Source organism: Corvus kubaryi, unplaced genomic scaffold, assembly GCF_017639235.1.
Source record: "Corvus kubaryi isolate FWS band 111438036 unplaced genomic scaffold, C.kubaryi_AGA036_p1.0 37187, whole genome shotgun sequence".
NCBI classification, from domain to species: domain Eukaryota; kingdom Metazoa; phylum Chordata; class Aves; order Passeriformes; family Corvidae; genus Corvus; species Corvus kubaryi.
In genome coordinates, this window is record NW_024581053.1 from 1,234,811 (window position 1) to 1,246,566 (window position 11,756).

The 11,756-nt window shown below is 59.7% G+C and overlaps 1 protein-coding gene across 9 annotated transcripts in view; it reads left to right on the plus strand.

Annotated features, from left to right (window-relative positions):
• Positions 1–11,756, plus strand: part of PIK3R5 (phosphoinositide-3-kinase regulatory subunit 5) — a 46,553-nt gene that overhangs the window by 32,671 nt on the left and 2,126 nt on the right. For 8 of the 9 annotated variants that reach the window (XM_042022102.1, XM_042022105.1, XM_042022103.1 and 5 more), the window contains 13 exons: positions 2,257–2,326; positions 2,938–3,112; positions 3,615–3,768; positions 4,225–4,308; positions 4,888–5,638; positions 5,712–5,862; positions 5,974–6,099; positions 6,315–6,440; positions 7,222–7,315; positions 8,543–8,619; positions 9,027–9,120; positions 10,439–10,521; positions 10,717–10,829. In XM_042022102.1, the coding sequence (XP_041878036.1) occupies positions 2,257–2,326; positions 2,938–3,112; positions 3,615–3,768; positions 4,225–4,308; positions 4,888–5,638; positions 5,712–5,862; positions 5,974–6,099; positions 6,315–6,440; positions 7,222–7,315; positions 8,543–8,619; positions 9,027–9,120; positions 10,439–10,521; positions 10,717–10,829 (2,098 nt within the window). The remainder of the gene's footprint in view (positions 1–2,256; positions 2,327–2,937; positions 3,113–3,614; positions 3,769–4,224; positions 4,309–4,887; positions 5,639–5,711; positions 5,863–5,973; positions 6,100–6,314; positions 6,441–7,221; positions 7,316–8,542; positions 8,620–9,026; positions 9,121–10,438; positions 10,522–10,716; positions 10,830–11,756) is intronic. The other variant, XM_042022111.1, reaches the window with a different exon arrangement.

The following is an 11,756-nucleotide window of genomic DNA, read 5'->3' on the forward strand; positions in this document are numbered from 1 at the left end:
CCCAAACCCAGCCCTGCCCCGGGGTCTGCAGGCACCCAAACCCAGCCGTGCCCCAGGGTTTGTCCCCCTGCTGCTCCAGTCTTGTTCTCCCCTTGCTTCCTGAATCCTGGGAGTGCAGTGTCCATCCCAAACCTCAGCTTTTCCAGGGGGTCAGGAGCCTGCCCTCCATCCTCCCTCAGGATGGTGTTCCCGGGTGCTCCAGCACAGGGTGAGACCGGATTCCTCTGCAGGAGCAGGGCAGGATGGTGTTTGGTGGGTGCCCTGAGTGCACGGAGCATCCCGGGCCCTCCCAGCCTGATCAGAGGCAATTAGCCAGCCGGGTCAAGATTTCCTGGCTGGCTTTCAGCCTGGAGGGTCCTTTCCCCAGCAGAGCACGTGCTGGCTGCTCCCCCAGCCTGGCCTTTGTCTGAGGTGCTCAGTGGTGCAGTGGGGGGACAACAGTGGGGCCATTCATGGGCATCAGGGTGGCTGGAGCCTCCGAGCCTGCTCTTCCATGGAGATTTCCATGGGGCTGAGGGACTCCCTGGGTTGTTCTTTCCAGCCCAGATGCTCCTTGTGACCCAGCTCTGGGCACATCCAGGGGCAGCACCAGTGCTCCTCTTAATTAAGGACTCCTTGCAGATGTCCTGTGGTTCCCAATGGAACAGCTCTTCCAATTATTTCTCAAAGCCCTTTTTCGTAATCTCCCTGCCTTTTGGGGGCTTTTGAAGAGCTGTTATCACACAGAGCACATTGCAGCCCGTGTTTAATCCTGGGCAGGGCTTGGGAGGCCTGGGAGGGGGATGTGGCTGAGGCTGGGGGTGTTCCCCACCTCCTCAAGCTGGGAAGCTGCTTTGGGGAGCCCTGGAGGATGTGAAATGCAGGGTCTCTGTCAGAGCAGCGATCCCTGGGAGATGGGAGCTTGGAGATGGGATGGAAGGTGCTTTCAAAGGAACAAAAAGATGGGAACACCCCCACCTGTGCAGTGGGAGCTCTGGGCTGGCTGCTTCACCCCCAGCACAAATGGCCACGGCCACCACACAGCGTCTGGCTGGGCTCCTGCTGTGTCCAGCTCAGAGCTGCAGGGCCACGGGGACTTGGGGACACTTGTGGGGCTCCCCAGCTCCCTCCTGGTCATTTGTTGCTGTGCCCCTGCTCAGGGCTGTGCTTCACACGCTCTGGAGAGCTCCGGTGCTGGCTGGGGGTTGCTGCACCCTGTTCTTGTGCCATGCCCCGTGCCCCAGGCTGTGTGAGGGGGGGCTTTGGTCCCAAAGCATTTCCCCTCCCACAGCAGAGTGGATTTCCTCCTTCTGCCAAAGGCACCGTGTGGGAGGCGTTGGCTGCGGGGTTTGGGAATCCCTCTCCAGAACCAGTGAGGCTGTGTCCCTGCTGCTCAGCTGTTCTAGGCTTGCTGCACGGCCCCCTGCCCTGCTAGGGGCTGAGGCCAAAGCTTTTTATTGGGATGAGGGTAAAGGTTGAGGGAGAATGAGCCGCTGTCAATATTTGCCTGGAGTGCCAAGGCTTTGATCTGCACGCAGGGGCTGTGCCTCTGCAGGAGGGGTCACTGCTGCCCTGACTCTGTGGGTCGGGGTGGGCCCCCATGGGTGCTGGGCCCCCTGAGGGTGTCGAGCTGGGTGGGATGTGGCTGCCTGCATGGATAAGGGGGCTGGATCCTGCTGATGCCGTAAGGTTTTCCCAAGCTGTGGCCCTGCCCTGCTGGTTGGGGTGACAGGGCTCTGCTGTTGCCACCCAGCCCAGATCCATCTGATGTCAGCTGGTGTCCTGGGGACAGTCCCAGCGAGGCATCCAGGGCATGGCTGCCCACAGCAGCCTCCCTCCTGCTGGATCAGCCTGGGCCCCAGCCCTGCGGGAGGGGAGGTGGCAGTGCCCTGCCGGCCCTGTGTGACATCCAGGCTGTGTGGGGCTAAAGCAAGTGGGAGAAGCTGGTAAATGTCATCCATGGAATTCCCGTCCCACTCAAGCAGTGGGGCAGGAGGAACTGGGGCTGGAGCAGCTCTCCTGTCCCATCCTGTGCGTGATTTCCCATCACTCTGGGATTTTACCCTTTCCCTCCCGAGCTCCCCCACTCCTGGACTGGCCCCCTCACTGGGTGGCTGTGCCTTGTCCCCACTCTTGGAGGACTCTTGGTGCTGCCATTCCCACTGCAGGCAAGGGCTCTGCCAGCTCAGGACTGCCCTGGGGGCAGAGCCAGCTCAGTGCTGCTGAGCTGAGCAGCCCTCGGGGACTCTGAGCCTCACTCCTCTGCTCTCTCCCCAGGGATCACTTTCCAGAGGCTGGTGAGGACGGAGCAGGGGCTGCCTGTGAAGAACTACCAGAGCTCCACGGTGTAAGTGTGACCACGGGCATTGCTGGGGGCTCCCTGTGGCATCCCCACGGGCTGGCACTGCTGCAGCATGTCCCAGGGGCTGGGGAGGAGGGCTGGAAAGCCGGGCTGAGCTGTGGGAAGGGTGAGGAGAGCGGCTGGGGCATTTCCAGAGGCTTGGGATGGGGTCTGTGGGCTCCCTGTGCCGGTGACCCTGCAGGGCTGAGATGTGGGGAAGGCAAAGTCTCCTCCCCAGGGAGCTGCTGATCTCAGCACATGTTGGAGAACAGCTGGGAGATGCCGTGATCCATGAATTTGGGAGCCACCACCCCGACAGGAGCCAGGAGCGAGTCCATCCCAGCCCCAGAGCAGCGAGGAGGGAAAGTCTTGCAGCTCTGAGCAGTCAGACTTTGCACCTCACTCAAGGGCTGAACCTTTCCCCGCCACCCTCATTTGTAAATAGGGAAATGAGGCTGGGAAACAGACCTGTGCCATCCTTAAAGCTCCTCCGCTGAGCTGCACCCTCAGGAGGGAGATGTTGCGGTATCACTCGTGTCCAGTGAGGCCAAGTGGCTGCTGGGCTGGAGCCCTGCCTGGGCTCGGTGTCCTGGCCTGACTGGTGTCCCTGTCCCCAGGACGGTGCTGCTGCTGAACCGCTCGGAGGTGCAGAGCGAGTTCCTGTCCATCGCCGAGAAGCTGAGCTCCAGCGAGCCCCCCCAGCACTCCACGCTGGTGCTGCTCCTCGAGCACCTCTACCAGGCCAACTTCGGCACCCGCTGCGACCTGGACAGGCTGCACCCCCTCCTCAAGGTGGGCTGGGGCAGTGCCCACCCTGGGGTGCCACAGGAGCAGTTCAGGGCACTTGGTTGCTGGATTTTGTACCCAAAACAGGGCTGGCTTGGCAAAGGAAAAGAGTTTTGATAATGCTTCTGGGAGGAAAAATAAACATCTTTCCCTTCTCAGGTTAAATCTGAGATCTGAGGTGTTTGGTGAAGTGTGTGCAGGGGGCTCACTCCCCTTTCACCCCGTCACTCCTTTCCCATCCTGAAGAGGAGAGAGGAAGGGCCCCCAGACTTGAAAATCAGCAAAAGTGTTTGTTTGACCAGAGAAACACTTGGGGCAGAGGCAAAAACTAATGAAGGAACCCCCTGGGGTGTTTTCAACAACATTTTGATTTTCTTTGGAAAAGTCTGGGGGGGCTTAAGGGGATGGGGGTAGTGGAGGGGAGAGAGTCACCCCGTTAGTGATGCTGCCCGTGTGCTGCCTCAGTGGAGGGACCCCCTGAATGTCTCCCCCTGGCTCTGCTCCGCAGTCCAAGCCCCTGGAGGAGCTCCTGGAGCTCTACGCCAGCGCTGCCGATGCGCAGGAGGCGGCGGCCGCCAGCAGTGACCCCGCGCTGGCCCGGGAGCGGCTCCAGGCTGTGCTGCGCGACATCGCCGGGGCCGCCTCCTTTCCTGCCATCACAGGTGAGGATCCCCCCATCCTTCCCTTCCCCAGGGTTTGCTGCCAGCTCAGCCCCGCAGCAGCAGCAGCAGTGGGGAGCGGTTTTGCAGTCTCAGCCAAGGGCAACAGCTGCAATAAAAAAGCACCGCCCCAGGTCCTGGTCAGTAACCACACCGTGAGCCACAAAGGGTTTCAGTGAAGCAGCAACAAAGCGAATTGTCCAGCCTTTGAACAACTTAGGGTGAGATGAGAGCGTTAGATCAGATGGTAGCTGTGGCATCTGGTGGCTCCTAAAGGTGTGAAGTGTCCCCTCCGCCCAACCGCACGTGTTTGGGGCTAAGGACAGCCCCATCGGAGCTCAGCATGGCCTGGGCTGCCCAAAACACGCAGGGGGTGGGTGGCACCTCCCAGGCCAGGAGAGCTGGCAGGGGTGGCACAGGGGGACTGCAAACCAACTCCTGTCCCTCCTCTCTCCCCAGGCGAGGCCCAGCCCCGCAAGCTCCACCCCATCCCCATCCCCCCCGCTCGCTGCTACACCTACAGCTGGGACCAGGACAACTTCGGTGAGTCGGGGGCCTCTGCTGAGCTCTCGGCTGGGCCCAGCAGTTTTGGAGAAGTAGAAGGTTCCCCTTGTGCTGAGCTGGTGTCTCCCTCTTCCCCATTCCTGGAAGAACCTTGTCTGCTCCTGGGTGGGCTCTGTGTTCGTTCCCTGCTGGCCCCAGCAAGCAGGAGCAGAGCTCTGGCTCAGGCTTTGCAGTGAATTCCAGCCCTAAAAGGGAGCCAGGGTGGCTCAGTTTGGGGTTTGATCATCAGCCACAGGCTTGGCTTTGCTCCTGCCCTCTGGTTAAACCTGGATCAGACGTGCGGGTGTGGTGAAAGCTGGGGGAGAAGGAAGCAAAAGCCCAGCTGGAGTTTGCCTTTGGAGAACCCAACCAGAACCTCGGGGAGAGAAACACACCTTGCTTTGCATTGCACCTGAGCCTTTTGTGGAAACCTAAAAACATTGGGGAGGAGGTTTCCAGCTCCTTGTTTGACACCAGGAGGGAGGAGAGCTTTGGCCACAAGGAGTGGCGGTGGGGTCTGGGGTCACCACGTTTGCAGTGGCTCTGCTGGAGACACCTTCTCCCTCTGGTTGCTTTCAGACATCCTCAACGATGTCCTCAGCAAGGAGTGCAGCACTGCTGAGCCCCTGGCCTCGGAGAATGAGGATGAGGAGGAGGATGTGGAGGATGTGGAGACCGACGGCGGCTCCCCCGAGCAGGACTCGCTGCTGGCCCCGCTCTGTGCCATCTCCAGTGACTCTGTGTACTCGGTGCTGTCCGAGGAGGGCTCCAGGCCCTCGCGGGTGTCCCTCTTCACCTCATCCAAGGACTCCATCTCGGAGCTGACCGTGGTCTCCAGGAAGTCCCTGAAGTCGTTCGTGTCCAGCCTGAAGGACTGCATGGACAGCGGCTACGCCGAGGACAGCGATGAGAGCTCCCTGGACACGGCGGGCAGGACGGAGCCGAAGGCGGACAAGGCCCCCAGGTGCCGGCAGTCGCTGACCAACAGGCTCTACAAACTGTTCAAGAGCAAGAGCCAGCTGGTGCTGCGGCGGGAGCTGCGGCACTGCCCGGGGCCGTGCTCGCTGTCGCTGCCGCTGCGGCGCGCCGAGAGCCTGTGCGCGTCCCCGGCGCAGCCGCGCGTCCCCGCGCGCTCCCGCCGCGCGCTCTCGCTGCCGCAGCACGGCCCGGGCCAGTGCGGGCCCGCCCCGCTCGCCCCCCGGCCCCTCGGGCTGCCCCGCCGCCCCTTCCTCAGCTACGACGAGGAGGCCAAGGTGGCCACGCTCCGCGTCGTGGTGTTCGGCTCCGACCGCATCTCGGGCAAGGTGGCCCGCGCCTACAGCGACCTCAGGTGAGCCGGGGCGGGCTGGCCGCGGGTGCCTCGCCCCGCCGGGATGCTCTGCTCAGCCTCTGCACCTCCGCAGGCTCAAGGAGAGCTCCTGCCCCTCCCTGACACGGTACTTCAGGCTGCAGTTTTTCTACGTCCCCGTGAAGAGGAGCTGCGTGGCTCCATCGACCCCACAGATGCATCATCACCCCTCGCCGTCCCTGGGGGACCCCTCGCCCCGGGCACAGGTGGGTGTCCCCTCCCTGCGGTGTCACCGGGGCTTAGCTTGGCCCGGGGGTGCTGTGTGAGGTGGGGCAGGCTGAGGTGGACCCCGAGGTGACCCCAGTGTCTGGTTTCAGGACCCTTCCCTGGCTGGGATGGAGAGCAGCACCAACGACATCTCCCACTACATCGGCCTGCTGGACCCCTGGTACGAGCGCAACGTCCTGGGGCTGATGAACCTGCCCATGGACGTCCTGTGCCAGGTGCGTGTGTGCCAGGGGCAGGGCAGGGTGTGCCCCATCCCCAGGGAACCGGGGAGCTCTTTGGAGAACCTTCTGCCATGCTACATGGACACAGGATGGAGATGGGGCTCCTGGTGGTCAGCAGGAGGTTTCCATCCCCAGTGGGGTGGGGTGGGCAGTTGTGGCTGGAGGTGCCACCTGCCCCGTCACGTTTCTGACCCGTTCTGCCACCACAGTGTGCCAAGCCCGAGGCTGAGCCCCAGGAGGACTCCCAGGAGCAGCTGCCCATCCTGGCAGACATGATCCTGTACTACTGCCGCTTCGCCACGCGCCCCGTGCTGCTGCAGCTCTACCAGACCGAGGTGGGCACAGGGCTCAGCCCCAGCCTGGCGAGGGACAAGGGGGATGACTCTGCCTGTGCCACCTGTTAGGAGCTGCCTGTGAAGCCCGGGGGGTGTGGCACAGCCACCACGTGCTGCTGAGGCAGAGCTCGGTCCCCTCTCGTCCCCTGGCTGTCCGTGGTGCCCTGGCTGATGCTCCTGGCTCAGGGACTGAGGGCATCCAGGTGCTGCCCAGACCGTGAAGTGCCACGAGCCGTTTTCCAGCCCAGTAGCCTTCCCCGTGGCACAAGGCAGTGCCTGTCAGTGCTGCCAGGTTGTTCATGTTGCTGGGATCGCTCCAGAGCTCTGCTTCCCAAACTGAGCCCCTCCATGGGGCGAGATTTCCACACCCCGCTGTGAGCCTGGAGCAGATGTGGTGGGGAAGGTTGAGTTTGGGGCTGCAACCCCTCCTTTGGGGCTGTGGCTCAGGACAGCTGCAGCAGGGCTTGGTGAGCAGAGCTGCTGCTCTTCCAGGGATTTTTGCTCCCAAAGCAATTCCCAGACCCTGCTGTTGGCTTACTGTGGGTTTTTTTCCGGTGGGCTGTGGAGTTGTAAGTGAACATGAGGGGTTTGGGTTGTTTTGGGGGCCTGTTCAAACAATCTGGCAGGTGCCACCCCAAGCAACTGCTGAAAGGTGCTTTGAAAACATGGAAGGATTTTCCCAAACTGACCCATGTCCTGTGGGAGGGAGTGAGAGGGATGAAGGCTGCCTGGCATGGCTGGGCCCCTCACCCCCAAATGTCCCCTCTTGTCCCCCTGGCAGCTCACCTTCATTGGGGGAGAGAAGAGGACCGAGGTCTTCATCCACTCCCTGGAGCTGGGGCACTCAGCAGCCACCAGGGCCATCAAGGCCTCAGGTCTGTAGCTGCTTCTGCACCCCCTGACCTGCTGAGGGTCTGAAACCGCAGCTGGGAGGGAAGGGAAGGGAAGGGAAGGGAAGGGAAGGGAAGGGAAGGAGGGGCTGGCAGAGCCTGGACTGCAGGAGGGATCTGGGCCAGGCTGAGCGAGGATCCAGGCAGCTCCTCACTGGTTTGGGAGCGAAACATCCCAGTTCTGTATTCCCTTCGGAGCAAAGCCATGGCAATGCCTGATTGATTGCGCTGCTCTTAACTCTAGAATGGATTTACAATAAAACACCTTCAAGCCTGTTTCCTTCCTCTCATCAGCACCTGCCAAATGCAGCTCTTTATCCTTCCTTTTTGCTGCTTTCTCTTTGTGCTTTGTCCAAAAGTGTCATTTATAAAACCCCTCATTCCATTTCCTCAGTCTGCTGGGCAAAGCCAGGTTTGTGTGTGTTCTTGGAGCCCTCTGCGTGCAGCTTATGTACTTTTACGTTATGAATTTATAACATTAGTGATATTCAGAGAGCAGAAGCAGTGGCAGGAACATCTGGCTGCAGTTCCTCGCGGGTACCCGGGGCAGGATGCTCTGAAGTGCGGCTCACACAGACACCTCATGGCCAACCCCCACTACTGCACCCGAGCACGTTCTTCAGCTTTGGTGTGAGCTCGCCTTGTCCTTCTAAACAGAGCCCACAAAACACCCCCGTGTGAAGTGTCCCCACCCCACTCCCCCAAAATCAGGCTCGGGCAAAGAGCTCTTCCCTCCAGCTCATGAAGCTGCCAGTGCTGACTCCAATGTTTTCCCCTTGGCTCCTCTGGCACCATTTCACAATAAAAAATTATCTGGGGGGGAAGAAACCAGTTAGGAAGTGTCAGGCCCGGTGTTCCAGGGCTAATTTAACATGGGCAGAAGTCTGGCTGAACAAACAGGAGCAGGGAGAGCACTGTGGCGTCGTGGTTGCTCTGTATTTTCCTGGAGCTCTGACCCCTCTGCACCGGCTCAGCCAGAGCCACTCTCAGTTCTGCAGACTGGTTTTGTGTTGTAATTCCACTCTGGATTCTTTGCTTTCTGCAGCTTTTAAGCCACCTTTTATCTTTTTTTTTTTCCTTTCTTCCCCGCAGCTGTGCTCAGCAAACCCCTTCCCCCCTTTCTGCAGGTCCTGGGTGCGCTGCTGTACCAGCAGCCAGGGAAGGCTGGAGATAAAAAGGCCCTGTGTGACATTTGCTCCTTGTTCCCTGCAGGTCCAGGCAGCAAAAGGCTGGGAATAGATGGAGACAGGGAAGCAATCCCACTGACACTACAGATTGCGTACAGCAAGGTGTGTGCTGGCACTGCTGGGGCACCTCCAGTGCTGGGGACAGCTCTGGGACACTCATGGCAAGGAGGACACTGATGGGCTGGAGCGTGTCCAGGGAAGGAGAAGGGGCTGGAGCACCAGGAGCAGCCCAGGGAACAGGGACAGGAGGAGAGGGAACGGCCTCGAGCTGCACCACAGGAAGTTTAAGTTGGATATTAGAGAATATTCACCAAAAGGGTTTTCCAGCCCTGGCACCGCTGTCCAGGGCAGTGGTGGAGTCACCATTCCTGGGGGTGCTTAAAAGATGTAGATGCGGTGTTTAAGGACTTGGCAGGGTTAGATTTAGGGTTAGACTTGACCTTAAAGGTCTTTCCCAAGCTTGAATGGTTCTGTGCTTCTCTCCCCTGGGCTCTGGCTGCTCCCTGCAGACGGCTGCCAGCGGCAGGAGCCACTGGAATGACGTGGAGAAGGTCTGCACGTCCGTCAACCTCAGCAAGGCCTGCAGGAAGCACGAGGAGCTCGGTGGGTACCGGGGTCCTGGGGGCTGTGCCCGGGGAAGGGGGGAGGCACTGGTGGAGCATGGGAACAGTGTGGAATTCTGGCTGGAGCAAGTGAGGGAGGTGTGAGTGCAGGAGGCACGTGGGAGGTGCCTGATGTCCCCTGGGCTGTACTGCAGTCCTTGGCTGTCCTTAGGACCACATCAGGGACAAAGGACGTGTCGTGTCCCACTGTCCTAAAGCTTCCAGCTGGAAAAACATCCACTAGGGATGGGTCTGGGATGGCCCAAACACCGGGATGGTCACTGGAGAGGGATGCTTTCCAGAGCAACCCTTATTTAGCAAGGAGGAGCAACAGGTGAAGCTGTTGCTAAATGAAGCAAGACCAAGGGCCAGGTGCCTGTCCTGCAGCCGAGCAGGATGGCAGCAGCCCCTTCCTGAGCTGCTGCTCCAGCTTGGTTCCCTTCCTGCAGCTCAGACACAGCTTCCAGCCACCTGCCTTGGCCTCAGGAGCCTTTTTCCTAACCAGGTTTCCAATTAATCAAGCTTTGAGCCTCTGAAAAGCTCCAAGGCTCTTGGTCCCTGTGTGTATTTGGTTCGTTCTCGTGTAAGAGCTGCTGCTTTGGCCACCAGGCACATCCGGTTCTGAGGAGACTGAGGGGGTTTGGTTCCTTTTTCCTCGTGTGCCTGGCAGGTGTTTGTCAGCAGGATGATCAGGGGAATGGTGGTGTACCCAGCAGGAGGCGTCCCTGCATGCTCCATGGAGCTCCCTCCTGTCCCTGCCCATCCATGGAGCCGGTCCTGGGAGAAAAGCATCAGGAATTGGTTTCTCACTCCCTCTAAATGTTGAGTTGGGTGTTCCTGCTCCGGTTCAGGGTTTGCATCAGCTCCTCTCTGGGGAGAAACCTCTCCATGAATGTCCTTCCTTCCAAGAGGAATCTGATCCCCGGGCTTGGCTCCGTTGGTTCTCCCGTTTGACCACAGGATGTCACTGCAATTCCAGGCGTGAGGAGGCGTCTCCAGGTGGGCTCAGGAGAGGCCACGCTGGGACAGCCAGGCTTTCCTCACGATGATGGGCAATGGTTTTCCCCTGTTTGCAGCCCAAGGTGGTTAAATCTCCTCTCCTGCCGTGTTTGGAAAGCAGCTGGAATCCCAGAGGACGTTTCTCTGTGTCCCCAGTGCTTTCCATGCATTGAGCACGAGGGGAGGGAATTTGGACTGCACTGCATCCCCCCAGCAGTGGGATCCTGCTGGAGCCCCAGTTCTGGGATGCTCTGAGAGGCGCAGGGACCCCTTGGGTTCCCTGCAGAGCCCCAGCTCATGGCAGTTTCCTTCTGTTGCAGCCTCGAAGACAGAATGTCTCAACCTAACCATGACCGAGGTGGTCAAGAGGCAGAACTCCAAATCCAAGAAAAGTTTCAATCAGGTAACTCCAGTCCTGGAGCTTTTATATTTGGGGGGACAAGGTTGGCCTGGCCCAGCTGGGAGGGGAGCAGGGCTGGACAGAGCAGCTCCTTGGGGCATCCCTTTGCTGCTGGCCCCAGTCCTGCCCCCAGCTCCCCTGCCCAGCCCCGGGAATGCGCTGAGGCAGCAGCTCCCTCACTCCAGCCTTTCCTCTCAGCAGATCAGCGTGTCCCAGATCAAAGTGGACAAGGCCCAGATCATCGGGGTCCAGTCGTCCTTCGCTGTGTGCCTGGACCAGGATGAGCAGAAGATCCTGCAGAGCGTAACCAGGTGGGAACTGCGGCCAGAGCTGCTGGGGTGGTGCATCCTGACCTGTCCCTGAGCCGTGGCTGGGAATGGGGTCCTGCCCCAGGGGGGCTCTGTGCCCCGAGCTCAGCTGGGGTGGGTGCTCCTGCTCAGATCCCAGCAGGAGTTTACCTTCAGGAAGTCCCACAGTCTGAAGGGTGATCCCCTGTCCACTCCTCAGCCCCAAAGACTCCTCTTCTAGCAGGAGCAGTCGTGAGCCAGAGGTTGTGGGAGATAAAGGAGGTGTTGGAAGAGCTCTGGGTGCATGAGCAGAGCCTTCACCTTCTAAACCCCCTTTGGGCTGTCCCCTCCTTTGGTATCCCCATTGCAGAGGGAACTCACAATCCTGATGGGAGAGTCTGGGCTAAAGCAGGAATTGTTCATTGGACTGTTCACCCATCTGTGGTGTCCCCAGGGCACCAACCTGGCTCCCCAGGTGACAGAGTTTCCATGAGCACAGGAGATCAAACTCACAGATTTAAAAAATGTACAACCATTGTAATTCCACCCTCAGATTGAGCAGAACTCTGCAAAGTGATGCTGCCTCCAACAGAAAAATATTTGGTGTCTTATATCTTTAGTAACCCCAAAGAGAAGTGGTCAACTTGTTTGTTGTGAAACTTAGGGGGTTGGTGGAGTTCATGAAATGCTAAAGGAGCTCCTTCCCTCTTCCCGAAACTTGGGGGATGCAGAAGTTCTCATTTTCCCTGGTGAATTTCTGCAAATGCCCCAGGTGGGTGATGCTGCTCGATGTCCCAGTCTGAGCCAGCTGAAAGTCCTGAACTCAGTGCTCAGCCTCCATTCCTGTTAAAGACTGGGCTGATTCCCGCTGGGTTTGCAGCCCCATTCCCATCCCCGCTGTGCCTGCAGCCCCGTTCCCATCCCTGCTGCGTTCGCAGCCCCATTCCCATC